We start from the raw sequence: 26564 nt of genomic DNA on the forward strand, positions 1-26564 counted from the left end.
GGAGGCCGCGGGGGAGAGCGGCTGCCAGGACACAGCGCTGCGCGTGCGCAGAACGGAGCTTCGGAGAGACCGCCAACAGGGTGAGGGGAGAGAGGAGGTGAGGGGAGAGGGGATGGGATTGGGGAGAGAGGAGGTGAGGGGAGAGGGGATGGGATAGGGGAGAGAGGAGCGATGAGGGGAGAGGGGATGGGATAGGGGAGAGAGGAGGTGAGGGGAGAGGGGATGGGATTGGGGAGAGAGGAGTTGAGGGGAGAGGGAGTGGGATTGGGGAGAGAGGAGCTGAGGGGAGAGGGAGCGGGATTGGGGAGAGAGGAGCTGAGGGAGCGGGATCGGGGTGGGATGGGGGAGAGAGAGCGTGAGGGGAGAGGGGTAGGGGGGGAGTGGGGGTGGGATGGGATCGGAGTGGGATCAAGGTCGGGACCAGGATCAGGGTCGGGACCAAAATTAGGACCGGGATGTGATCGGGATGAGGATCGGGATCACGATCTGGTCTGGGATGCGATCAGGACAGGGATAGGATCGGGACCGGGATGAGATCTGGACGATCGGGACCTGGATGGGATCAGGATCGGGACCGGGATGGGATCAGGATCGGGACCGGGATGGGATCAGGATCGGGACTGGGATGGGATCGGGACCGGGATGGGATCGGGACCGGGATGGGATCAGGATCGGGACTGGGATGGGATCGGGACTGGGATGGGATCAGGATCGGGATTGGGGGATCGGGACACCGGCAGAGGGTCCGCCGTGCCGGGCAGGGCTCGGGGAGGGCTCGGGGCGAACATGGCGGCGGTTCTGAGGGGAGCCCTGAGGGGGCTCTGAGGGCACGGCCACCCGGGGGGGACGGGCGGTGTCGCACAGGTGGGACACGAGCCTTTCCCGAGGAGGAGAATTCACGTGTTTGTTTATTCTCGGTCTCGCAGCAGCGCTGGAATCACGCCCCGCGAGCCAAATTAGCACAAACCTGCCGGCAGAAGGCGGCACAGGCACCGGCAGCATCCAGGGAATGCTGGTACGGGAATGCTGCGGCACAGCTGGGCTGGGAACGGGGAACTGCAGCTCGGAGTTTTAAAAAAAACAAACTGACCTTGTTTCTGTGCGTAGAAAAGCGAGAAAGCAGAGCTGCTGTAAAATGCTGAGTGGGGAAAAATGTCAAAATGCACCGGTGAAAAGCTTTGCTCTGTGTGCTGGAAGCAAAGGGAATGCTCCAGGGAATCCTTTTGTCATCTCAGCAGGCTCTGGCATCAGGCCTGGAGCAGAACAGGACTGGAAATCAGCTACAATTTTGAACAGGCTCAACGTTTCTAGGGGCACGTGGCGCTTGCTTATTGTGCTTTTACAGCCTAATCACTTGTTTCTATCCTGCCCTACTGAGCAAAAGTAAGAAAACAAACGATTTCCTTGCTGCGTGGCTGGCCCCAGCTCCCTCCAGATGCAAAACAGCAGTAAACAGCTTGGTTCCCTGCAAAGTGCCATCCCTCTCTCCTGGCATTCAGGAGGAGGGGCAGCCAGGCAGCTTTTCCCCAGAAACAGCCACTGGTTGTGCTATAACCACTCTCAAAAAATGGCAAAGCTGGTCAGAAACTTCTCAGAACTGTTTTCCCCACCCCATCTTTTCCACAGTTACTAAAGGACATCGTTTCTCTTTCAGGCTTGAATCGAGGATGTCAATTGTCACTGTCCAGCTGGGGCAGTGTGGGAACCAGATTGGCCACGAGGTGTTCCAGTCCCTGTGCAGTGACATCCACGGCACTCACGGGCTGTGCTCCAGGGAGGAGAACCAATCCTACCAGGATGCCTGCAAGGAGAGGTTTTTCTGGGAGGAGGAGGGATCTGGAGGTACAGCTTTAAAAGGGCTTTTTAAAATTTTTTTTTTTCCCCCCACACAGGGTCTGTTTTCAGGACACAGGAATAAAACAGGTGGGTTTTTTATCTGCAATCTGGAAGGGCTGTCCCAACTGCACTGCTGCAGACGTGGAAGCACAATCACTGCAGTGAAGGGGCTGAGAAGACAAAGCCAATTTCCCAGCAGCACAGCTGGAAACAAAACATAATCTTTCCTTCCAAACCATCTGCATTTCCTGCTGTAGATGGGTCACACCACAGAGTAGGACCCAGAGCATCCAAATTTGACACTGTCAAACACGTGAAGGGGTTTCTTTTCCTGACAGATCTCGTGGTGTCTGGAGTTCAGATTTGTCTTTGGCACAATATATGGGCATGGCCAGATCCTTTCTGTGCCTGTCCCATTAGTGGCTGGGATAATGTGGGTGGGAGAAATATCACCTGGGACATGGCACCCATCCAAATCCATCCATTTTACAGGAACGTGGAGCCACATTAATCTTCAATCTGTTTTCCCTCCTCTCCAGTGCCTGTGGCCCGAGCTGTGCTGGTGGACATGGAGCCCAAAGTCATCAGCCAAACCTTATCCATGGCTGCCAGGTCTGGCTGCTGGAAATACAACCACCAGTCCCACTTCTGCCAGAAGCAAGGCTCTGGGAACAACTGGGCCAACGGGTATGGAGAGCTGCTCCAGGCTTCCCAAAAAGTATGGAGGATGAGGGGCTGCTGACACTCTCTAGGAGTGCAGCTGAGTAGGGAAGAGGATTTATTTGTAAGTTAAAGTAGAAATATGTAGGTAGCAGTGAAATTTTCGAACTGATTTTTGCAAGAGGAAAGTGATGTTTGAATCCCAGAATGGTTTGGGTTGGAAGGGACTTGGAAGCTCATCCAGTTCCAACCCCAACACCTCCCACTAGCCCAGGTTGCTCCAAGCCCCGTCCAACCTGGCCTTGGGCACTTCCAGGGATTCCAGGAGCAGCCACAGCTTCCCTGGGCAACCTGTGCCAGGGCCTCCCTCACTTGCAGGGAAAACATTTTAGGATAGAGGGAATGTATTTAAGGATAGCAAACAATAAGGACAGTTGATAAACAGCCGTTTTGCAAAATAAACACCATGGCCAAGGATTGTTTAGTGCAGATAGAATGGGTGACAGTGCAAGCTCATAGAAATAATAATAAAACCTGCCTAATGGATAGCTTCACCTCCCTGCTTTCCTGTTGCTCCACAGGTACTCTGTGCACGGGCCCAGGCACAAGGAATCAATAATGGAGCTGGTGCAGAAGGAAGCAGAGAGGTGTGACCGCCTGGGAGGATTTGTCACCACCATGAGCATGGCTGGGGGGACGGGCTCAGGCCTGGGAGCCTTTGTGACCCAGTGCTTGAGAGATGCTTTTCCAGCCTCCTTCATCCTAAACCACCTCATCTGGCCCTATGGCACCGGTGAGGTGACTGTCACACTGCTTTTTTATCTGTAATTACTATTTTATCTATACTAATTTTACCTATAATTATAGAGAATTTATAAGTTTATAAACGCTGCTTACTTGGAAACAAAATATCTACAACAGAAATGAGCTGAAAAATAAATACCTTTTACTTTTACAAAGTTCAAAGGACTGAATAACGCAGCTAAAGGATTGTTTGGCTGATGTTTGGTACGTGTAGTTTCACCAAAACAAATTGTGGATAGCTAAAGTGCTGAAGTGATGCAGTTTCACAAGCACTAGAAATCTCCTGCTAGGATCTTATCTCAGCAGTACAATCAGTTCCCAGGTAGATTTTGTTCCAGCATGTTTGTATGGAAGGAGAAGGATAACCTGATTTTCATGGGTCCTGCCCTCTTTCCCTGGAAAAGCTCTGAGCTGCTGACCTCATTCTGCACTTCCAAACCTCAGCTGAGGAAACAGCAGCAGCCAGAGGATTATGAATTAAAAAGGGGTTAAGTTTGACTCTCATTTGTGTGGGGTTTGTTGTTTGTTTGTTTGTTTGTTCCCAGGTCATCGTCCAGAACTACAACAGCGTTCTGACCCTGTCCCATCTGTACCGCTCAGCAGACGCCCTCCTGGTCCACCAGAACGACGTGATCCACAAGATCTGCGCCCAGCTGATGAACATCAGACACATCTCCTTCAGGGACGTGAACCAGGTCATTGCACACCAGCTGGGGAGCGTGTTCCAGCCCGCCCACAGCGCCCAGGGGGGCCCAGGCTACAGCAGGAACCCCCTAGGTACCAGAGCCTGCCACTCACACACCTCTCTCTGGGCAGCTCAGGGGGCACTTCCACTTCTCCAGTCTCCTTACTCGAGTGTTTAGGTACATCCCAAGTTTTCAGGCAGGAAAAGTGAAGGAAAAGACAAATTTAGGAGTTCAGTCCACTGCCAGTGTTGGAGCAGAGTCCAAAAATAAATCCCCCAGCTTCTGCTTTCATTTTTCACCAGAAGAACCCCGTTTCTCCTTTTTCAAGTGGTTCCAGACACTTTGGTACCTATTTACATTGCAGAGGAGACTTGTGCAGGACAGTGCTTATGGGCTGAGTTTCACACTTCACTTTGGGCCAGGAACTTGTGTGAACTGGAACAAACTGAAGGTTTTGTGTTTGGCTCGGGCAGCAAACAGGTGAGCAGGCAACCTGGGAGCAACAGGCTGGCCTTTGTACCCTCAAGGAACTAGAGAAAGTTACCCAATATTGCTTCTAAAATGAAAGCTTTCACACCTGGCTGTCAATCTCTTTAGCACTGCACAGAGCCCTGCAGATTGTGAGCAGTGAGACACTGTAAAATCAGAGCTATTAACATGTGTAGAACTCAGTCTCACACAGCAAGCTTGCATTGCTTTGTCTAAAATTGCTAAATCTTTGCCACATTCCTCCCTCTCTCCTCCTGCTTTAGCCACCCCTGTGCAGGTGTTTTTGGTCAAACATGAGCAGCTGATTTCTTCTTCCAGGAGACTTGATGGAGACCTTGGTCCCACACCCCGAATTCAAGATGTTGGGTCTCCGCAACATCCCTCAGATTGCTGAGAGCTCCCTCCCCTACAGCACCTTCAGCTGGCCTGGGCTCATCAAACATCTGAGGCAGATGCTGATTGCTAATGCCCAGATGGAGGAAGGTACAGAGCATTCCCTGCCCTCCCCTCACTCTTCCAGCAGTTATCTGTACAGGTGGAACAAAGCTGGTGGTTTGGTGCAGCTCCCTTTGGTCACTTCAGAGCCCTCAGCAGGAGTTTGCCTCCTGCTGCTCCTTGAACCATCCCCTCAGCTTGCTCCTGCTTTTGCTTCCAGACATCTCAGTTAATGACAACCACTGAGAACTCACAGACAAAACCAAGTCTGTGGCAGTGCACTTAATTTACATCATTCATTTGGGTAGGGAGCTCTGTGTTTTCTTTGACACCACCTACTCACAAAAATCCTGCTCAGCTCTCTCCTCTATCATTTACATGGGGAATCCAGTTGTAGCTCCCAGGTATGCAGGGAATGGGCTGGCAAGTGCTTCGTATACAAACAGGTATCATTTCCTCTGGTAGACAGAGGTACCAGGAAAACACTGCTGGGTTAGCACTGCTTTTCCCTGGGAATTGTGTCATTGCTGCTTAATTAACGGGCAGCAGCTACAGACTCCAGTATGCTCTCAGTTTGAGGCACAGTGACAGTTCCCACCTGCCTCTTCAGCCTGTCCAAATCCACATTTCACAAACCATTAACTGTCTTTTCTCTCTTTTTTTTTGCCAAAATCTCACAGGTATTGACTGGCAAGTCCGACCACCTCCTGCAGGCTCCTCCAGCCCCTCCAGCCACTCCACAAAGAGGCCACTGCACTTCAACACTTCCATTGCCAACCTGGTTATCCTGAGAGGAAAAGATGTGCACAGTGTGGACTTGGGTGAGGGGGAAAAGCCCCAAACCTCGGGGCTTCTTGTTTAACATCTCTCTGCTTTCTTTCCCAAAAAAACCCCAAGGCCCCTGTTTGGTTCCCTCTAGAAACAGTTTAGTGTCCAAAGCCAGGTTGTCCAACTGCTTTCTTATCTCTGCTCCAGGGAGTTTCCAAGATCCCTCCCTGTACACATCGTGGCTAAACCCTCGGGATGCTTGGAATGCCTGGAGAACACCGAGGGCATTCAACAAGTATGAAAAGTCTGCTTCCCTGGTCAGCAACAGCCAGTTCCTGCTCAGACCTCTGGACAGCCTTGTGGGAAAAGCTTGGAATATGTTTGCTTCCAAGTAAGTGAGGAGAGTCATGCTGAGGCTTCACTAACCACTGCCACTATCTTCAGTGGGAGAGAAATCACTGTAAGGCAGTGAGACCACATATTGCAGTGCTCTCATAGTGCTGCAATCTATTTTCCCAGTCCCCAAAACTCTCCCAGATTTAGTGCATTCCAATTTGGCCGTCCTAAAAATACCACAGAGTGGTTTAGTTTCCAGCCTGTGTGCAGAGATGCTGCCCAGGCCTGCAAAAAACTTCCTGGCTCAGCAGCATGAGGGGATTGCTGTGTTTGTCAAGGCTCCCGTGCCATTCAGCACTTCCACTTCCCACTTAGCCCAGGATTTTCAGCTGCAGTTCTGTTTCCTCAACCAATACACAGATATCAAAACTATTAGAAACAAGTCAGGACTTTCTGATCAGTAGGAATTACAAAGTGAGTTCAAGGGAGCACAGAAAAAAACCCTCCCCAGCACGGTTATTGGGTGCAAAGCAATCTTGCTTTGGATAATATCCAGTAAATATCCAACCTGTGATTCCCAGTGTCTGACCCCTCCTTCCCCACACAGAGCTTACATTCACCAGTACACCAAGTTTGGAATTGAAGAGGAGGATTTCCTGGACAGCTTCACAACCCTGGAACAAGTTATCTCCAGTTACAGCACCCTTTGATTTGATTTCTTTTACACGGTCAGAAATAGAGCTTTGCTGAAAGAACCCAGCACTGGAAAACCTTCCCTCAGCTTCCTGAAGTGTGGAAATCACTGGGCTGGAGCTGCTTTTCAGTCTTGAAAGCAGAGTGTGTGCTGAACCTGAGCTGAACATATTCATATGGGCAGGTGTTTTTACTTAATATATCTAATAAATACCTATTTTTCAATACGTTTGCTATGTCCTGGAGCTGCATCTTTGAACATATTTTTTAGCACTTTAACATAAACTCTGATGGATTTCCATTTAAACATATTTGGGAGGGGGGTGGCTGCTAGATTTCAAATAGAATAGGACATAGCAATGCCAAAATTTAATAACATTTTTAAATCCCAAAAGGCAATTTCAAGAATTTTTGCACAGATTTTGCCACGACCACAAGGTGGTGCCCTGGAAGCTGCAGCAGCCTGGAAGGAGGAAGGGATTGAATCCTTGGGAAGGCACACACTGAATGCTTATAAAATAAAAAGAGTCCAGAGTTAAGGATTATGTTGTAACACCAACTTATCCTCCCATAGAAATAATCCCACAGGCCAAAAAAATAAGAGTTCAAAAACCAAAATCAGTCTCAAGCACTTTCCCCTTGCCAAATTTCACATTTCAAGGTGTCCCTTTAGGCACTTTTTAGTGCCCTTTTTAGGCACCAGAAACCCCTTTTAGGTTTTTAGTGCCATTTCAGGCCAGGCCTTGGGAGCTTTTCAACTAAAAGGTGGCAGCTCAGAGCTGGGCACTGCTCTGGTCCAAAGGGATTTTTTTTTTTTTGGGGGGTGTTTTTATCCCTTCCAACCCAATTGTGTGATTTGGGTGTTTTCACAGAAGAAACTGGAGCAGAGATTGCACGAGCTGAGACAAAACAGCACAGGCACCTGCAGGAACAGAGGGGCAGCAGAGGAGACCCCTCCCTGGTGCTTCCAGCAGATCCCAGACGGATCAGGAACCTCTGGAAAAACAGCCAAGCCCCAGCAATGGCCACTCTCCCTCCTGTCCCACTGAACAGGTAAATGAGGTGTTTAATGCCCTGAGAAACGAGAGGGCAAAGGGTTATTGATTGAGCAGCACAATAACCCCTTTATTGCAGGAATAAGCTCTTATCTCCGTGGATTTATCATGGTGAGCAGGAAGCAAAGGCAGCAGGTGCTCAGTGCACCTCTGGGTGCTCACTTATGGCTCAGGGCATTTCCAGGTAATTTATCAGGTTATTTGAGGTGGTTTTTTTTTGTTTTTGTTTAAGTTTGATGTGGCAGAATTTATGCCACAACAAGAAACACAACACACACAACCAAGCCCAAAGCAAAAATGAAGATTTCCTTGTTTAACACAAGGAAAGAGAGAGGGAGGGAAGGTTCTGCAGCTCCCAGACACAGCCAGGCCAGCAGGGTCATTACTGCTTATCAAGGGTTGCTCTGGAAGGACGTGGTCACAGTCAGGATTCAGGGAGAACACTCCTCATTCCATGTGGAAACAACGTTTTTTTTAAAGCAGCAACAAGGGATCACAACCAGCAGCCAAAGTTTGACAACACAGGTTCCTCAAAACTGTTTTAAATTAAGAAAAGAGTTGAAACCAAAAGTTATATGAACTGTTCTAATCCCCTGCATTGCTCTGCAAGAGGCTGACAGGAGCTGCTTTAGGCATCTCTAGGCTCCTTCCTGTGAGTGTTCCCCACTGCTGACCTCAATCCTGAGATTCTCACAGCCTTTCCCAAGCCCAGCCTTCAGTTTTTGATCTATGACAGGATTCCTCTGTTGTTTTGTTGTTTGGTTTTTTTTTCCCCAGGATGTGGAGAGGGTCAAAGTGGCAGGAAGTGAATAGCTGGTATCAAATATTCATAATTTACACTTACACTGGAAGATGGAGCAGTGCTTCTCTGTTTTATTGATCAGATGAATCCTGGGACAGGGCTTTTATTCCCTCAGCAATTAAAGTTAATGAGGTGGATCAAAGGTCAGCACGAGCCAGTGGCTCAGTGACAGGAACAACAGAATCAGTGGCCTTGACCTTGCTGGTTTTCAGTCCCCCCAGGATGTCCCTCAGGCTGGAACAATGCCCCAAACCTCAGCATTGTTGTTGGCAGGGACAGGTGCAGCTCACTGGGAAGTTGATTCAAGGACTCCCAACTGCAGAAGGCATTTCATCAACAGGAGAACCTTTTATTTGGCCACAAAAAAAAAACCCAAAATAAAAAAACAACCAAGCAAATCAAACTCACCAAAAAAAATTCCAACCCAGAAACGAAACCCTGCAATGACCTAAAATACTTTAAACACAAATAGTGGCAAGTGACAGTAGTTAATGTATTTATAGGCACGATTTCTTTGGATATAAGCAGAATTGGTGCTTTTAAGGTCAGACTCACTGCCAGTACAGGAAGGAAAGAACTGGGGGGAAATATGTAAGGGAAAAAAAAAAAAAATCTGTGGTTTCCACAGCAACCAGGAATTTATCAATATGAAAGCAGGAAGTTATATTCAAATTAGCAGCTGAGACACTACTGAGGAAAATTAAGGTACAAAAGGATGAATAATTCACTTCCTCCTGCATTTGCTAAGAAATTTAGTCTGGATAAATACTATGAAGTGAGAGACTAAACATCCAAAAGGAAGCAGTGTCAGATGAAGAAGGGTGAGTTTTGCTGGACACACTTCAGGAGCTGCCCAGGAGTCATCAGGGAAGTGATTCATGGCTCCAATTTAGCACAAAAAGCTTCCAAAAGGAACTGAGCTGCTGCCTTTCCTCCCCTGCTTCCAAGGGCAGCCCAGACACAGCTTCAAACACCCCAGCAGCGAATTCCAGCTTCCTGCTCCTACCTCTGCTTCCTCCCCAGCTCTGCCCACGCTCCACTTGCACCATAAAATAGAAACCCACCAAAACCAGGGGGCCAAAATCCCTGTTTTAAATGTAAGAGTAGCAGGACTGTTAAAGGCAGGAATTGCAACCAGCAGATTAATATCCAATTGGATGTTTCTCCCAAGAGGAAAGCTTCCAGTCCCCTCCCTGCCAGCCCCTCACTCAGGGTTTCACCTTATTTTCCTCTACAAAGATCTACTCAGGCTTCTCCCCAGAGCCAGAGTATTCTGATATAAAAGCAGATCCAAACCTGGGGGGTGCTGGCAAAGGAGAGCTCGTCCTTGGGGTCCTCCAGCTGAACAAAACTTCACTCAGCAGGCCTGGACTTGTCCAAAAATCCCTGGACCAAGGGCAGAGAGAGCTCCAGGAAGGACCAGGGGAGGAGACATCAGGGACAGTTTTAGCCAAGGGCTCTCAGGCCCTTCCAAACAACGCTTAACCCCTTCCTTGTTCTCGGGATTGGGAGGATCTGTCACAGCTGGGATCTCTTGCCAAAGGACAGGGGTTATTTCACCCCTGTCAGCAGCACCTGCCTCCTCCTGGGCAGCCCTAGGGGTTCAGTTCCTGCCCAGTGGGTTTGCCACGTGGTGATTAAAACAGGGCACGAGTGATTAAAACAGGGCTGGGGAGAAATGAAGGGAGGCATCAGCACTAAACCCAGCAGAGATCCTGCCTGGAGCGTTTCTTTGGCATCCACCAGCCTGAGCCCCACTGAACACCATCCCAAAAGTGCCTCCCTGGCTGCTCCCCACCCAGGCCCTGGCACAGCACCCAGGGGTGCTCGAGACTGGGTGTCCCAGGAGCTCAGCCAGGCTGAGGGCAGACCCACAAGTGCAGGGATCTGAGAGATGGAATCTGCTGTTGTGAAAATATCCCAAATATTCCAGCTCCCCAGCAAACAGCTGCAGCAGGAGGCACGGAGGGCAGCCCAGGGAGGTTGTGTGGAAATGGCAGCGTTTGCACAATGCTGTAAATCTAAATGTGTGTTTTCTCTCCAGTTTCTTTTGGGGACAGGAAAATGCTGAGCACACAAACCTGCTTTTTCAGTCACCAGATGGAAAGGGCAGTGTCAGGAAAGCCACAGTCCCTCAAAATTCCATTTCTGCACCGAAGTGTGAGCCTTGAACAAGGTATTTGTGTGTTTGAACCAGCAGCAGCTTCTGCAAGAGAAGTGCCAGGTTATTTCCTGAGAGTGGAAGGAGAACAGAGGCACCACGAGGTCACCTCACGTGGGCAGGACAAGCTTTGGGAAGTGCGTGGCATCTCCAGGGAATTCCTTACAGGTGGGGCCAGGCAGAGCTGACACCTTCCCATGGAAAGGCTTTGGAGCTGGGAAATGCCCCAGATCAGCCAGTCCCTGAGTGAGGGAGGAGGTGACACCCTCCTGACCCGGTGGATTGTGCTGTAAATCCCGAGGGTGGAGCACAGGGAGCCCTGCCCTGGCCGGGCCCTCCCCAGAGTGCCCGTGGAACAATGCCCCGAGTGGCAGCTCCCATCTCCAGCAGGAAACAGCACCAGCTTCCTTAGGGCCAGGGCCAGGGCAGCTCAGCCAGGCTCCCTGGAAAACCACGGGGCCAGGGAATGGGGAGGAACTCCCCTGAGCCACGGGGGATCTGCACACACCCTCAGTGAGCTCCAGAAAAGGTGCCCTGTGATTTGGTGCTCGTGGAGCCAGTGCTCTTTGAAGCACTCCATGGATGATAATAATAATAATAATAATAATAATAATAATAATAATAATAATAACAACCCCCCCTCAGCACATGCTAAAGCAGACTAACCCCGAGCTTGGCCCTTCCACTTTGCACCTTTGTTTTACACCAGCAGCAGTGAATGAGCTGAACCACCTCAACATCCCCTTCCCTTGAAATCCAGCACAGGGCAACAGTGAGATTTTTTTTTTAACCAAAATACCGTTTTTCTCTGAATTCCTGACACACTGCTGGGCTCTTGCTGTTTGCCTGTACCTGGGAGGTGACATAACACCAGAAAGTTTCTGCCTTTGAGCTCCTTCCTCTGCTGCCAAGTGCCCCGGGCTGTTCAGCCTCTCCCTCCACAGCCCTGCCAGGGCATTGTTTGGCTGCCCCTCCTGAGAGCAGTGGATGCATCAGTAAGCAGGTGAAATGGGGATAGAAAGAAATGCCAGCCTTTTGTGCCCTCAGTTAGACACCTGAATTAGGGAAATCACAGCAGGCTCAAAGGGTTTCTCGCTGTAATCCCTCTAAAAATGAGTTTGCTGGAGCACAGGCAAATATTTACCCTCGGTCTCTGAGGGCATCATTGGGTGTTCCATGGGAAGGAATTGCTTCACTCCCTGTTTCCTGAGGTTACAGGAACCCAGGAGGCTCCAGCACTGATCCCTCACCTGCCCAGCTCCCCCCAGGGCCCACAGCCCAGCAGGATTCCCTCCCTCCCACCCAGTTTTTAAACCGAATTTTAAAGCTCAGAAGAGCCATTTCAGTTGCCTTACCTGTAATTAATCCAGCCTTTTTAACTGCTGATTACAAAGTATGTTTTAACCCCGTGCTTCAAAGAACACCCCCAGCCCCCACTTCTCTTTCCACCTGCCATCAGTTTGGCTCACTAATATTTATATTTGTGCTCGATAATCAGGGACACATCCCCGGTGTTTGTGCCTGCAGTGACACCGGGATGAATCAAGCCCTGAAAGCCAAGGGCACAGCAGGGGAGGATGTGGAGCAGCACTGAACCCCTGTCAGCTGTGAATGACAAGTGTCTTTTAGCACAACAGGCAGCTGGGGGGGTCCAGAGGGAGCTGCTTGAGCAGGAACACAGCGGGACACTGGGATGGAGGGAAGGAGCTGCAGAGCCAGGGAAAGCACGAGCTTTCCTGACTGTTTTCCAGCCTGGATCTGGAGGGTTTGACCTGCCACGGGCTCTTGGCTCGGCTGGCACAGCCACCCTGACCTGAGCTGTGCTGCCACCAACAACCCCCACTGTGGGGCAGGGCAGCTCTGCCACCTCCCACCATCCCAGGGAACAGCCAGGGCAGGAACAACCCCCGGGGCAGGCAGGGAAAACAAGGAAAATGAAGGGGAGGAGGAGTTCCAGCCCTACCTGCCCTCAGCTCTGATGTGCTGCTTCCAATTCTCCTCTCACGAAGAGATTCAGCCTCGTCCCACAGAGGATGAGACAAAAAAAAAAAAAGTCTCTATCACAGCCAAGTCATCTTTGAGGTTTAACTGCCCCTCAGTTGCCGTTACCTCCGTGTGATTTTCAGTAACTCCCAGGAAATAAAAGCAAGATGCTTTTTAGTCAGGGTCTGAACTGAGAGACAGCAGCTAAAAATAGTGAGCTGTGCCCAGACTGTCCCTCCTGCAAGAGCTCTCCTTGGCTTTGTCCCTCACGCACCAGGAGGTGACTGCTCCCAGTGCCTGACTGAGGACAGGGGCAGTAACGGGAGCTGTGGATTCAGGGAGCAAAATCCACAATTTCAGGGGAAATGTTGAAGGCTCCAGGTCCCTGAAGCCACAAAATGCAGATGGATCTTCTCCATTCCAACGTCACAAGCGCTACCAACCCACTTTAACGCACAGAGTGGAAACAATCCAGCTGAAATCAACACCGGGAAACGTCATTTCTTTGTTTATTTAAGCAAACAGAAAACTATCCATTGAAAATCTCAGTAGGGTTACTTTCATTTCTATGATTTTTTTTTTTTTTAAACCTTTTACCAAGTATCATCATCTCCCAGGTAGGAGCAGGTAGAACCAGCAGTTCCTTCTTGAAATGGGGTTAGAAAGCTTCAAGATACCAGCAGAGCTTATTGGAATGGACACATGGAACACAAGCTGAGGAACAACAGACACAGAGATATTTCACACCACGTGGATGTAAACAGACTGCACTAAAAGTGGGAGAAAGCTCCCTTTTCCCAGGGGTTTTCCAGCAGGCAAGAGGCAGAATTTTAAGGAGACCTCTAAAGGAGCATTTTTTTTTGGCTCAGGCTCTGGCAGGAGGGTTTTTTTCTCTGTTAGTTGACACCACCAGAACTGAGAGAGGTGAATAAATAAATACCCGTGTCCCTCAGGGGAATCTGAGGACAAAAAAGCTGCCACCAGGACTTGGGGGGAGCAGCCAGGGCTGTCACTGCTCCAGTGTCCTGGGGGAACAGAACACAGCTCTGGGCTGAGATCTCCTCCAAGTGCAACCCTGAAGCTTCCACAGATTGACAAAAGTGAGGTGCCAAGCACAGCTGTGATTTTTGGAACTTGCATTATGTTAGAAGACCTTTGTGATTTATTTTCAAAGGCCTTATTAAGGCCAAAAAGTGAAAAAAGAAAAAAAAAAAGTGGAAAATTTAAGCAAAGGTGTTCCCCTTTAAAAATCAGCGGGGACACGAATGGTCTTGGTGCCTTTGACCACCTCACCCCAGAGCTTTAGGTCTTTAAATTCCCTCTGCTCAGAGCTGTGCCAGAGCAGCCCATCTGCACAGCCTGCCCACCCCCCAGGGCAGGGCTGGCTGCAGACACAACTTCAGCCACTCCAAACCTCCCACACAGCAGGGGGGACACACTGGAGGATGTGGGGATGCAGAACCGGTGGCTCCTCGGAGCGAAAGCAAACACAGGGCCGTGCTGATGCTCAATGGGACAGCTGCAGATGGATGAGGGGACGCTCAGATGAGAGATACCAAAATGTCAGACAGCCTACCGACTGTTGTTGCCATGAGATCCAACAGTCAACATCAGTCTGATAAGCTATCCGACAGGATGGTGGGGATGGACACGCTGGAGCACCACGGCAGCCCCCAAAAACACAGCCCAGCTCACCCCAAAGCTGCCCCAGCAGGCAGGGGCTGACCTGCTCTGGGTACCTCCTGCAACACTCACTGAGAGCAAACTCGGCTTTACTTACCCCCAGGACAGGAACCAAACCAACAGCTGACAAACATTTACAGGTGGAAGTGCCCAGGAGGGAAAGGAGCCATTTCAATGTTAGTCCATTAGAGCTGACACACACACTGGTTCAGAACAAGGTTTAGAAGATATCTGACTTAAAGAGCAGAAGGTTAAGGTTCTCTAAAGTTCTGTTCTGGACATCAAATCTATTTTCAGATGGAATATTAAATCTTCCCCCTCTCCTCTTCCCCACTGCCCACAGTTCTGGGCTCAGGGGCCAACACCTGAGCAGAATAAATACTGTTCAACCTGCCTGTTTGAACTGTGCTTCGAGCTAGGGATGTCCTTCCTGCTGCCTTTGCTGAGTAAGAAGCTCTTAAGAAAAAAAGAAAAATAAAAAAAGAACAACAAGGGAAAAAAAAGCCCAAAGGTGTCAGCACCATCAGTGCAGGAAGGGTGAGTGAACGTGCAGCAGCTCGGGGGGTTGAGGCTTCAGAAAGGAAACTGAGCATCCAAAAGAGGAGAGGGAAAGAAACAGCTCAAAAAGACTGACACAAGAAAATCTGGAATGATCAAAGATGACTTTATATAAAGTTTGATCTTAACTTCATTCTAAATATACAGAATAAAAAATGTCGGCGTGGGCGTTCGACAGCAATCACCTCTGATAACATCACTGGGACAGGGGGGCTTTTCCAACGTGCACTGGATGGGACACTGGGAATTCAGCCGGCACAGCCTTAACCAGCAGGGACATGCAACAGTTTGTATCCAGTCTGTATTTACACTGGGATGGGCTGGAAAGTCATGGGAAAAGCAAAACAGCCACCCTTCGAAAGGAGGAGTCACCCTCAGGTCGGTGTGAGTTAACCCAGGAGATGGAGAGCATTAAATCACCCATTTTGGAAGTAATTTGGACGGACAACATTTGTGTTAAACCCCACTGAACACCCCCTTGTCCATCCTGGACAACACCCCCCAGACTCGTGAAGCATTTACACCTTACCTTAACATTTACAAGCTCGTCAATGGAACCTTTGCTCTAATATCCAAATTACTTTCAAAAAAAAAAAAAAAAAGAAAAAATCAAATAAAAACTTTGTTCTAGTTGAAAACTGATGTGAAAAAGTTTTCCCCCGTTTTGAGTAATGCTGATTTTGAACCATATGAAAAGCTGTGTCATTTCTGGGTCTGCCAGGACCCTCGGAGGGGTTTTGTTCGGCTCATTTGGTTTTCTCCTCCGAGTACATCTTCTGCTGCAGCCTCTTGGCGTAGCTCTGGGCCATGGAGTTGATAATAGACAAGATAAAATAACAAACCATGACAATCACCAGTTTCTCAAACATCCAGGACAGCCAGTTTTCCCCCTGGAGAGAGACAAAACAGGAGGAGGAGGAAGATGCAGATTAGCAGAGTCTCCACTCTGGGGAGGAGAGGGGAAAGCTGGACCGTTCATTTTGTCATTAATCGAACCCAAATCAGGACCCAGAGCAGGCTGAGGGTTCCTGCAGCAAATCTGCAATCTGCTGCCTGCAAGGACAATGCAGAGGCTCTGCCAGCTGCACTGCCGGGCACATGCCCAGGCCCTGCTCCTTCCCGCGGTGATTTATTATTATCCCCCAGTGATTTATTATTCCCAGGATTGTTTGGGCTTCGCTAACGATTCTCAGAGTTGGGAATCAGCAGCCCCTGTCACGTTCCTCGCCCAGAAAACCACCAGCTCATTGATTACCAGTGCGGGGTTTCCCCCCTAAACTGCACGTTCCGTGTTATCCTCCCTTCAGGATCCCCCTGGAAGTGCCGGTGCCACTCGCAGCGTTTTTCCAGGGCAGCTGCTCCCTGGTGCTGCTGTCAAAGGAGGGCAGCAGCGCCCTGCAGGAGAGGAGCCCTCCCTGCCCTCCAGCCCGGGCCCCCCGGGGCAGTTCTGGGGTGAGAAATGGCCAGAGGGGCATTTACAGCAGCCACGAACACTGCCCGGGAATCCCGAGCCACGGATTCGATCCCAAATGCCTCGGCATCCTCAGGAATTCCACGTCCAATCGCTCTGCTCGGTCGCAAATTCAGGGTAAGTTTTTTTAAAATAAATTTTTTAAATGTTTGTTTGTTTGTTTGAAAGGAAATTTCTGCCTCTTGTACCTGCTCTAAACACCTTACTTTCCCTTCCAAACACTGAAGGCTCGGGGATTTTATCCCTCTTACCACGAAGCCTCAGAGCCCCCTGGCTCCTGAAGCATCGGTGCTGCACACACTTTGTCACCCTTTCACATGGAAATCCCAACTTTTGCCTCCTTAAATCCAACCTTCCAAGCAGGCAGCTAATGCACAGAGGCAAAACGTGCCACTGCTCTTGCTTTTTTTTTTTCCCTAATTCTCTAAAGGATTTAAATCCAATTTTGCACAATTTGAAGTTTCAAAGGGGGTAAGTTTTTTAAAACCCAGTTTCACGCAATTACCCAGGAATTTTTACCATCCGGTTTCGTACAATTACAGGGGAATTTTGAATTCCCAGGTCGGTTTTGGAGTGAGATTTTTTATCTCTTGCCCGGGTCAGGGCAGATCTGGGTCAGACAGGCAAGGGAAGAGCCCGAGAAGGGCAGGAGGGTCTTACCTGTGGAACTGCCCCGTCCGACTTGTGGTGAAGTTTTATCCTCTGAGCTTCCAGATATTCTTGAAATGGCTTCTGAAGAGAAGGACCTATACTTGGAATAGCACTGATGGACAGTTCATCCCAGACAGCGAGACAAAATAGGGGGGAAAAAAACAAAAACAAAACAAAACAAAAACCACATTGGCTTTTTTTTTTTTTTTAAACTTACCACTTTACCTAATCAGAGCAAAGCTCAGGCTGAGCCACAGCTCAGGAGGGAACTCGAAGCTACTCGAGCAAACAGAAAGCCACGAAATAAAGCAAAATTCATCTTTTGATCGGCAAAAAGTGCTCAAAAAAAAAAAAAAAAAAAAAAAAAGGACAAATCTGTGCGGGCAGCAGAGCCCGGGGCAGGGAGGCAGAGCTGGGAGCTGCAGCAGGTCCTGGAGGCAGCACAAGGAGCTGAGCACCGGGGGCAGCGCTGCGAGGCAAATGAATGACTTCGGAGAAGTCCCACATTTATCACCAGCAGTTCCTGTAAGAACTGGTTTGAACCGATTAATAAGGAAATGACTTGTGCTTGTGTCATCCCCCGGTTAAAAAAGAAACTGCTCGCCCTATGACTTGCCCCTTCTCCCGCGAGGAGACGGCCCCTTTCTCCAACCAAGTCCTTATTAGGACAATCTGTGCGTCATCCCTTCCCAAAAGGAACGCGTGAGCAAATCCTGCGGCGCCTCCCCCGGGCAGGGATTAACAAAGGAACAAAGAGGAGCTCGGCCCCTGCCCGGGCTGTGCCAGCGCGGGGGGCACGGGGCGGGCTGGGGGGGACCCTGCCAGCACCTCGGCCCTGCTGCCACCCTCACCTTTGGGGGCCGGGAGCCTCTCCCAGCTCAGAGGGTGAAGGTGGGACCGCCGGGGCAGCCTCTGAGCTCCCCAAATCCCCCTGTCCAGGCTCCCACCGAACCCAGCCAGGCAGCTGTTCCTGAAATCCACCCCCCCGTGATTGAACACGAGATCCAAACCCTTCAATAATGGGCACAACCCCTTAAAGCAAAGCCCAAAACTCAACTACTCAACCCCAGAAGTTGGGCAGCCTCCTCTCAAACTCCCCTGTCCAGGCTCCCACCAAACCCACCCAGGCAGCTGTTCCTGAAATCCACCCACCCCGTGATTTTTGGATCTCCAAAACCCTTCAATAATGGGCACAACTCTTCAACCTCACCCCAAAAACCTCAAAATATTAAACCCCACAAGTCAAATATTACCCAGAATAAACTGTCCCCAGCACCAGCACGGCCTGTGTGAACACACAACACACAACCCAAAGGCTCCCAAGGCTGGATCCTCAAACATCCACCACAACTCCCGGTCCTGACAAACACCACTTGAATTTCAGAGAGAATGGAGAGGTTTTATATTTAAAGAGATCAATATGATCTCCCACACTGAAAACCCCCCTAAATTTTCAATGCTTCACTTCTGATTCTTTACACCACGGGGAGGGTTTAGCAAAACAACTTCACACACCAAGACACATCCAACAACCAGTTCCACAAGTGACCATTTATCTCCCTGCGTCTCTCCAATTATTTTCCTCCTCATTTGACACCATATTCCCTTTTCCAGGAAAGAAAGAAAAAAAAAAAAGAACAAAAAAAAGAGAAGACTTTCTAATTTTAGGACTTTCAGAGTGCCAAACACAGTGCCTCATTCTGCTCCTCTCAATGGGTTTCCTTCATGGCCGGGGGGGCAAACGCCTGTTGGGAGCGCATTTACCAGAAAGGATTGACCATTTCCCTCATGATTCACCCCGGGAGGGGAATGGGGGGGGGGGAGGAAATTCTGGGCCCGGGCTGGGGAAATTTTAGGGGAAAAATCAAGCCCCGAGAGCCCAGTGTTTTACAGGAACCCAAAGGATCCGCAGGACTCGGCCCCGGCCCCTTCCCGGGAAAAGCCGTGCCTGGAACTCCGGAGCCTTCCCTGCCTCCCTCAGAGCAGCCACTGCAAGGTAAGAGTTTAATTTTAACCTCCGTGCTGGTGAAAGGAGGGACATTGCAACGGGGAGGGTGAATGATTAACAGGAGAGTGTTCAAATGACTCCCAAAGCCAACGAGTCAGTCCCAACCCGGCACCGAACACGGAACAAAGCCACGAACCCCGAGCTCGGAGAGGCTGCGACATCCAACTTCAACATTTTTCCTCACTAAAAAAAATTCACCTTTCTTCCCCCCTTTTCTGGTGACTACAACTTAAATTATTTAAATTAACTTTAATTAATTAAACTTCATTACAGCTATTTTTAAAGATCTGAATGTGAGGATCTCTGATCCTGAAATCCTGCAGTTTTTGGAGAGATTTTAATACTGGGGGGAAAAAAAAAGGGCATAATTTTTTAAATAAGGAGCAAAAATGAAGCTGAGGAACATCTAGAAAGTCATGAATCTGCAGTGCTGGGAATGAAATCCTTGAAATCCCATTTCAGCAGGACAGTGTTGGTCACTTGGGCTCCTCTGGCAAAATTAAACCATTTAACCCCCAGATATGTCACCTGACATCAAATTGCAGACATAACTTAGATCTCAAAGTCTTAGAGCTCAGTTTTAGTTAATTTAATTAAATAAAAGTTTATTTAATAAATAAATATATTTATTTATAAAATTAATAATGTTAAAATTAATAATAAAATTTAAAATTTAAACATTATTAATAAAATTTAATAAATACAATTTTATTTAATTTAATTACAAACTGAGAAGAAGTTTTAGGAACTCTTAACATTCTGTTTTTGGTTTCATTCCTTCTGATTCTCTGCTAAAACTGAACATTTCACAAGGAGCTACAGCAGAAAACAAACCTCCAAAAAAATGCCCCAGCCTTTGGTGCAGCCAAAATTCATGAAAATCACGACCTGAATTCCAACACTAAAATCTAAACATCACTGAGAATTCTGCCTCACTGAGATACCCCCTTGGAGCCAGGACTGGTACCTGTGCTTTGTGATTAAACAGATGCAGATTGACTGTCTTTAACTCAAAGCTACCATTTCTATCCAAATTAAAAAATTAAAAATAAAAAATCCTAAAGCTGTTTTTTTTCCAATAATTAACCCCAAACTTCCCATCTGTTCAAAGCTCCACATTACAGAGATCCAGCCAAGCTGCTTCAGGATTAGTTTTAAAATTACACCAAAGACCTGCAGGTTCTGACTCCTAAAATTTCCTTTCCACTTCCACCAAAACCCTGTTTAAAATACACTGGACAATTTATAAATCTGCTTTTCCAGGAGTGACTGCCACTGTAAGTGGGAGGAAAGGGTTTTTGGGGGAATTTAAATCCTTTTAAGAGAACCTTTGGAACCCCAGGGAGGAGTTTTCTCCAAGGCACCAAACCCAGAGGAGAAAAATTGTGTTTTCCCTGTGCTTAAGAAATAGTAGGGATTTATTTGGTATTCCAGTCAATGCATTTTTACTAATACTAAAAATACTTATTTTTAATACCACTTAATCATGATTTCTGCACTTCTGAAAGGCATCATTTTCACCTGACAGGATCTTCAGGAGCAGAGGCTGCTCTCGAGTTCCTGAAATCTCTCACCCTGTGCTTGGAGAGAAATACCAGAATTCACGAGTGTTTTAGGAAAAAAATAAAGCTGGCACTGTGAAGTTCCCATTTTGGGGGCATTATCGGGCATATCGGGGTTTTAATGTTAATTAGAGCTGCTCAGTGACGAGAGGCTCGAACGGCGAGTGCTGATGAAGCAGCCGATTAACCGCGAGCCGAACTCCGGTTACTCCGGGGAAAATGGGAAATGTAAATGGGGCTTTCAGCGATCCCGAGCCCGGGAACAACGGGAATCCACAGCCCCAGGCACGGAACGCGGGGGTTTGGAGCCAGGGAAGCCCTGCCTGAGTATCCAAGTTTCTTTTCTCCTGGCAGTAACAGCCGGGAGGGTTTGGGACACAGAGCCTGCAGCAAACAGGGGTCATCCCTGCTCCAACAAGGACCTGCAGCAAACAGGGGTCATCCCTGCTCCAACAAGGATGTGCCAGAGGCAGGAGGGACATTCTGGGCTGGGCTTTTCCCTCCCTGCACCTCCAAGCTTTAAAATAATTGCTTTAAATCACACACTATTGACAGCCAGCCCAGAGGGGCAAAGGCTCTCACCTCCCAACAGTTACATCCAACGTCATTAAACCAGCCTGTTATTAACTCCCATTTCTCAGAAAAACCCATCCTGCAGCTCCAGGTACTAATTTTTTTTGGTGCTAATTTAGGGGGAAAGAACTTGGCTTGTTGAGAGTGAAACCCTTCGAGCCTTCTGCAAATAAATTTCTGTGATTCTGTGGGATCCACTGGCAGGTTCTCAGCCCCAAAGCTGCTCACCTTGCAGGTTATTTTAGAGTTCTGCTGCACAGGTTTTAATTACAGGACTGATTGGAAACTGTCTCTCAAAATGCCCCTTAAAGCAGCTCAGCAGGGTCTGGGCTGTGGCAGAACAAAGGTCCAGCTCTCAGAAGGTGGGGTTGGCTCCCAAAAACCAGGGAATCAAACCCAGGGCTCTTCCCACCCCAGGACAAGATTCCTGGTGCAGAACTTGTGCTCTGAAGAAATAACCTAAACCCAGACTGTAAATGCTTTTTGACCAAAAAAACCCTGCCAATCCTTAAAACCAAACTTCCCAGTTCCTTCAGGGCCTGTGATGTGCTGTTTTGGGGGAAGGAACATCAGGCTCCTTCAGCAGCACTGAGGGGGATTGAGCTGCAGACCAAGATTTATGGCCCAATAAACAGCAGGAAACTGGTCTGTCCAGGCAGCAGCTCCAGTGCCCAAAAACCTGCTGTTCTCCCAGAGGGGCATCGTTCCCAGGGGGCTGCAGGGCTGGGAAATGTGTTCCACAAACCCCACCGGCACAGGGACCCCTCACGGGTGGTTCTTGCCAAGTTTCACTTTGCAGGGTCTCACTCCTGGGTCAAAAATCCACGCAAGTGGCAAAGTTTTTAGATGCATTCACTGCACCTAAACTTCAATTTACTCTGTTGACTAATTATTCCATCCCTAGAGGTGTCCAAGGGCAGGATGGACAGGGCTTGGAGCAAGCTGGGATAGTGGGAGGTGTCCCTGTCGGTGGAAAGGTTGGAACAAGATGATTTTTAAGGTCCCTTCCAGCCCAAACCATCCTGGGATTCTGATTTACCACAGGGAAAAGGGGGGATTTCCTCCCACAGGGATGTGGCCACTGATTTCAGGTGCTTTGGAGGTGAAGGCCACGTGCAATAAAGCAGGATTTTTTTAGTGAATTGTGAATTTTTAAGAAGGTTTTAGGTTGCCTGTTGGGAGTTGTGAAGCTCACAAAACACAAGCTGGGCAGGCTGAATTGAACCAAAACTGGGTTCTTTCTGAACATTTCACCAGAAGGGATGGCAAGAGCTTTGTGGATTTCTTCAGCAGTTTTCTGGGAATTCTTAATCCCCATTTAAAACTGCCACTTCCAGGAAAACATCATCCTCGTGCCTCAAAGCCCTTCGCTCAGTGTGACTTCACAGCCAGCCCTGCAGCTCTAGGTGAAAAAAAAACCCACTAAAAGCAAAGATTCAGGAGGCAAAATAAACCCCACAATAATTCAATATTTGCAAGGGGCCAGAAGCAGCTACAAGAGCCCTACAAGGGGTGTCAGAGCAGGCAGTTCAGCTGCTCCTCAAGGGGCAGGACACAAAGCTCAGGAGATGAGGGACAGAGCAGGGACAGAGCAGGGACAGGACACGATCCCAGCAGGGGCAGGACTGGTAGAACAGGTTGGGAATTCCCAGCCCAGGGAGTTCCCAGCACCTCTCAACCCTGCCCAGCTCCGGTTTCAGCCTCTCCCCAGCTCCCAAACCCACCCGGGGCTCCTCGTTCCTCCCAGCCACCTTTGTGGCCACCTCCCACCTTGGGAGTGTTTTTTGTGCTCCAGAGACCACCAAAAATCCTTGGAAATTCCCAATTCTCCATGAGCAGCTTCTGCATTTCCTGCCACGTTGGCCTTTCTTTGTTTGGTTACAACAGGGAGTGTTTTATGAGCTGTTTGCAGACAAAACTGTGCAGTCACATCACCCTCAGTGACACGAAACCAGTGACACCACTAACAGCTCCTGAGCTGCACGGGAATAATTCCTGCTTTTGGACCCAAAAAAATCACAGAATTCGCAAGAAATTCTCCCTGCCTTAAAAAATCAAATCTCCCCAGACTTTATCTCACAACTTAACCTTCTGTCTAGGTTTTTCTCTCCTGGATATTCATAGATTTGAACATTTTTTCAGGTGCTGTGCTCAGGTATTTCCCACTGGGCAAGAGCGCCGTCCCAGACAAAGGAAGATTAAAATGAAGTTACTGCCCACCAAATGGGACTGCATTTTAATTTAATAACAGGGCTTTTGATGCAAGGTATTGTTTAACATGTTTGCTGCTCCCTCTAACACAGATTGATGAGGTAATGCCAGCAGACAGCTTGGGAAAAAGTCAGGGATAGCGGGACATTCCAAAAATCTCACTGTCTCCCAGGAACATTTCTGAACTCTGACATCAACCCTCCAGTAAACCCCAACTCCAGCAGAGCTCCCGTGACTGCACTCGGGGTAATTCAATGCAAAGTTATCTCCAAGACAGATGAAGTAGGAAAAAAAAACCCGAGCAGTTTTTGGCTCCAGGATCCTCAGGAGAGGAAATCCTTGGAAATACCTGAGCTGGTGTGAGGGATACTGAGAGAAACTCCTGATGGTTCAGAGTTGCCACGTTTCTCTTTCTCCTTCTCTCTCTTTTGTTTTAAATAACGTTCAGAGCCACAAATTAATGTTGAAGTTTGGTACAAAACAGATCAGAAGACCAGGAATAAATAAAGCCAGGATTAATGAAATGCCCTACAAGTTTCTTCTGACACTCCTTCTCCTTTGTCCAGTTTGGGGCTTTAAAAGGAATTATTTCCAGGCATTCCTGCTCTGAAACCATTCTGGAGGAGTGAGGATTTGGGGGTTTTATGTGAAATGGTTATTGCAGTTTGGGCAGCAAAGTGTCAACCTGTCCCACTGAACAAACCTTGGGAAAGCAGAAACACCTTGGGATTTAATTTTCTAATTGATTCATATGAGATTGGATTAATTCTAGTTTATAAAAAAAACCCACAAAGCACAATAAAACCCTCCCAAACTTTTCTCAAAATCACAACAGTTTATCCATGAAATCTGCCTTTTCTCCCAAATTTACCAGAATGGAGATGAAACTCTACACACCCAATTTCTCACTCTGAGGTTTTATGAGAGATTTAATACTGTAAATGTCTAATGTGTAACCGTCTGGAGGATGCTTGCTCTTATCTTGCAACACTGCATAAACCCCCAAGGTTTTAATACAGAACCACAGAGTTTTGTGATTTTCTCCATAAATATAATATATGAAAGACATATCTATAATATATTGTAATATATAAAACAATGTATTTGTGTAAGTTGTAAATTTAATTATAGATAATACAATTTTCTATGAGTGTTCTCACTTTTGGCCACAGGATCTCGCTGCAACTCTGAAACAAATCCCTGAACAGCAGCCCCCCTGCAGCTATAAAAGTGCAGGAATGGCTCCCTGAGGAGTTTTGGGGGAAGGTTCCTGCTGTTCCTGCTGTTCCTGCTGCTCCTGCAGCTCCTGCCCTGGGAGGACTCGGAGGGGAGGCCTAAAATCCGTGGTGGCCAAAGCCTGGCTTGGGAACAAAGCCCACCCTCCATCCCTGCTGCTCTGAGCCCTGCAGTGCTTTCCACTAACGAGGGCAGGTGTTAATTACTCACCCAATGAGGGCCACCATCTGCTCCACGATGTGTTTGCTGAAGGTGATGATCACGAAGAGTTTCTGTGGGAAGGAAGGGCCCGGTTGGAGAAGGAGCAGGACCAGAAGGGAGGCACGGCCGGTGCCTCCTGCTCCTTCCCCCGCCCCACGGCTCTCCCTCCTCTCCTCCTCTCTCACAACCTTCCCTTTGCAGGATTCCCCTCCAAAAGCTGGTCCCTTTCTCCCCCTGTTTGCTCCTGGATTTCGTTCCCTGCAATGTTTTTGTAGCCTGTTCCTGACCATCCCTGACCTGTCCTCCCCAGACCCCTTCCCAGAAGCTCAGGGTCACTTTGCTCCATCAACAGAGTTTTCATGGAAAAGCAGCCACGGCTGGGCAGCGAAATTCCCATCCCCTTACACAAACACAGGGACTTGAGGATCACAGGAGTGAAAAAGAACACATTTCAGTGCCCAAGTTCCCGAGGCTCAGACAGAACACGGCAAAAAACACCCAGTGAGGAACAAAGAGCCTTTGGGCACCTGTGGGATCACCCAGTGAGGAACAAAGAGCCTTTGGGCACCTGTGGGATCACCCAGTGAGGAACAAAGAGCCTTTGGGCACCTGTGGGATCACCCAGTGAGGAACAAAGAGCCTTTGGGCACCTGTGGGATCACCCAGTGAGGAACAAAGAGCCTTTGGGCACCTGTGGGATCACCCAGTGAGGAACAAAGAGCCTTTGGGCACCTGTGGGATTGTCACTGGGATGCAAGGGCCTGCTGGGAACAGGAATTGCAGTTAGAAGCTCCTGTGACACAGCTTGTTTTGCAGGGGATCCCAGTGGCTGTGATTTCAGCACTCCCCTCTCCTCTGAAAGCAGCTGAAATGTGGATGGAGCAGCCTTTGTGTCCTGTGTGACATCAGGGGGAGCAGGCTGGGAGGGGATGAGGGTACACAGAGTTCCCACAGCCTCCTCAGGCCAACTCAAGGCTGATCTAAGCAGAGCTGCCCTCCCCAGGCTGGAAACAGGGGATGTGACTCCAACCAGAGGATCCTGTGGCCCCGAGGAAGAGCCCAGTTCAAAGCAGCTCCGGGATGGCCACTGCTCCAGTCACTGCTCCCTGTCTGGAGAACACTTCATGAGAGGCCTTTTCCATGACTCTCACATTTCCTAAATTCCAAGTTCAGCCAGATCACTCCAAAACTCGGGGCCATTGCACAACAGTGTGCTTGAAAAAAAGGGAATTCTAATAGCTGGGCCTGTTACAAAAATCAGATGATTTACCAACTGTGCAAGACACTGGGAAATGGTTTTGCACTTCCACGTGATCCGAGCGTGGAGCACCATAAATTACACAGCAAACACTGTGGGAGCTGAACAGGGCAATTAAAGCAATAAAAGGAATATTGATCAGATGCTATTTCACTTTCCTGTGCTGCCAGAACACATTCAAACAGCACCAGAGATTTAAAAGCAGGAAAATTCAGATAATACAAAAATAAGTGTGGAGGAAAAGCTGTTCCATCACAGTCAATGAGAGCAGTGCCAAATCTATTTGTTGTTTTCTGTTAAAGGGCTGGGCAGAGCAAAACAACCATTTACAAAAACGATGGGAGGAAAAAAAGTTGAAGATTGAAATCTCCTGTTTGGGGCAAAAGATCTTTAAAGCAGCTTGGTGAGGTCATTACAGGAGTAATTTTATACTAAAAGGCTCTG

At 48.6% G+C, this 26564-nt stretch overlaps 2 protein-coding genes across 9 annotated transcripts in view; one reads left to right on the plus strand and one right to left on the minus strand.

Annotated features, from left to right (window-relative positions):
• The first annotated feature begins 77 nt into the window (after positions 1–77).
• Positions 78–24878, plus strand: TUBD1 (tubulin delta 1). Of its 6 annotated transcripts, none has more exons than XR_007629729.1 (12): positions 839–1015; positions 1655–1842; positions 2376–2523; positions 3078–3294; positions 3846–4077; positions 4794–4958; positions 5591–5731; positions 5886–6069; positions 7580–10740; positions 16257–16537; positions 18965–19067; positions 23357–24878. XR_007629729.1 is itself a non-coding variant. In XM_050321554.1 (10 exons), exons 3-10 carry the CDS (start codon positions 1668–1670, stop codon positions 6722–6724), a joined length of 1365 nt encoding a protein of 454 aa, XP_050177511.1. In that variant the 5' UTR covers positions 78–97; positions 927–1015; positions 1655–1667; the 3' UTR covers positions 6725–6934. The 6 variants fall into 6 exon arrangements, 3 of the variants coding, with proteins under 3 accessions (XP_050177511.1, XP_050177512.1, XP_050177513.1); XR_007629730.1 differs by having other exon boundaries at positions 7580–7760; XM_050321554.1 differs by lacking the exons at positions 7580–10740; positions 16257–16537; positions 18965–19067; positions 23357–24878 and adding exons at positions 78–97; positions 6622–6934 and having other exon boundaries at positions 927–1015.
• Positions 15037–26564, minus strand: part of VMP1 (vacuole membrane protein 1) — a 54398-nt gene continuing 42870 nt past the window's right edge. For all 3 annotated transcript variants that reach the window (XM_050321559.1, XM_050321558.1, XM_050321557.1), the window contains 3 exons: positions 24872–24933; positions 17081–17183; positions 15037–15839 (listed from right to left, as the gene is read on the minus strand). In XM_050321559.1, coding sequence (XP_050177516.1) covers positions 15696–15839; positions 17081–17183; positions 24872–24933 — 309 coding nt within the window. In that variant the 3' untranslated portion in view covers positions 15037–15695. The remainder of the gene's footprint in view (positions 15840–17080; positions 17184–24871; positions 24934–26564) is intronic.

The sequence above is a fragment of the Myiozetetes cayanensis genome, unplaced genomic scaffold (genome assembly GCF_022539395.1).
Source record: "Myiozetetes cayanensis isolate MyiCay16 unplaced genomic scaffold, myiCay2020 scf27, whole genome shotgun sequence".
Lineage (NCBI taxonomy): Eukaryota > Metazoa > Chordata > Aves > Passeriformes > Tyrannidae > Myiozetetes > Myiozetetes cayanensis.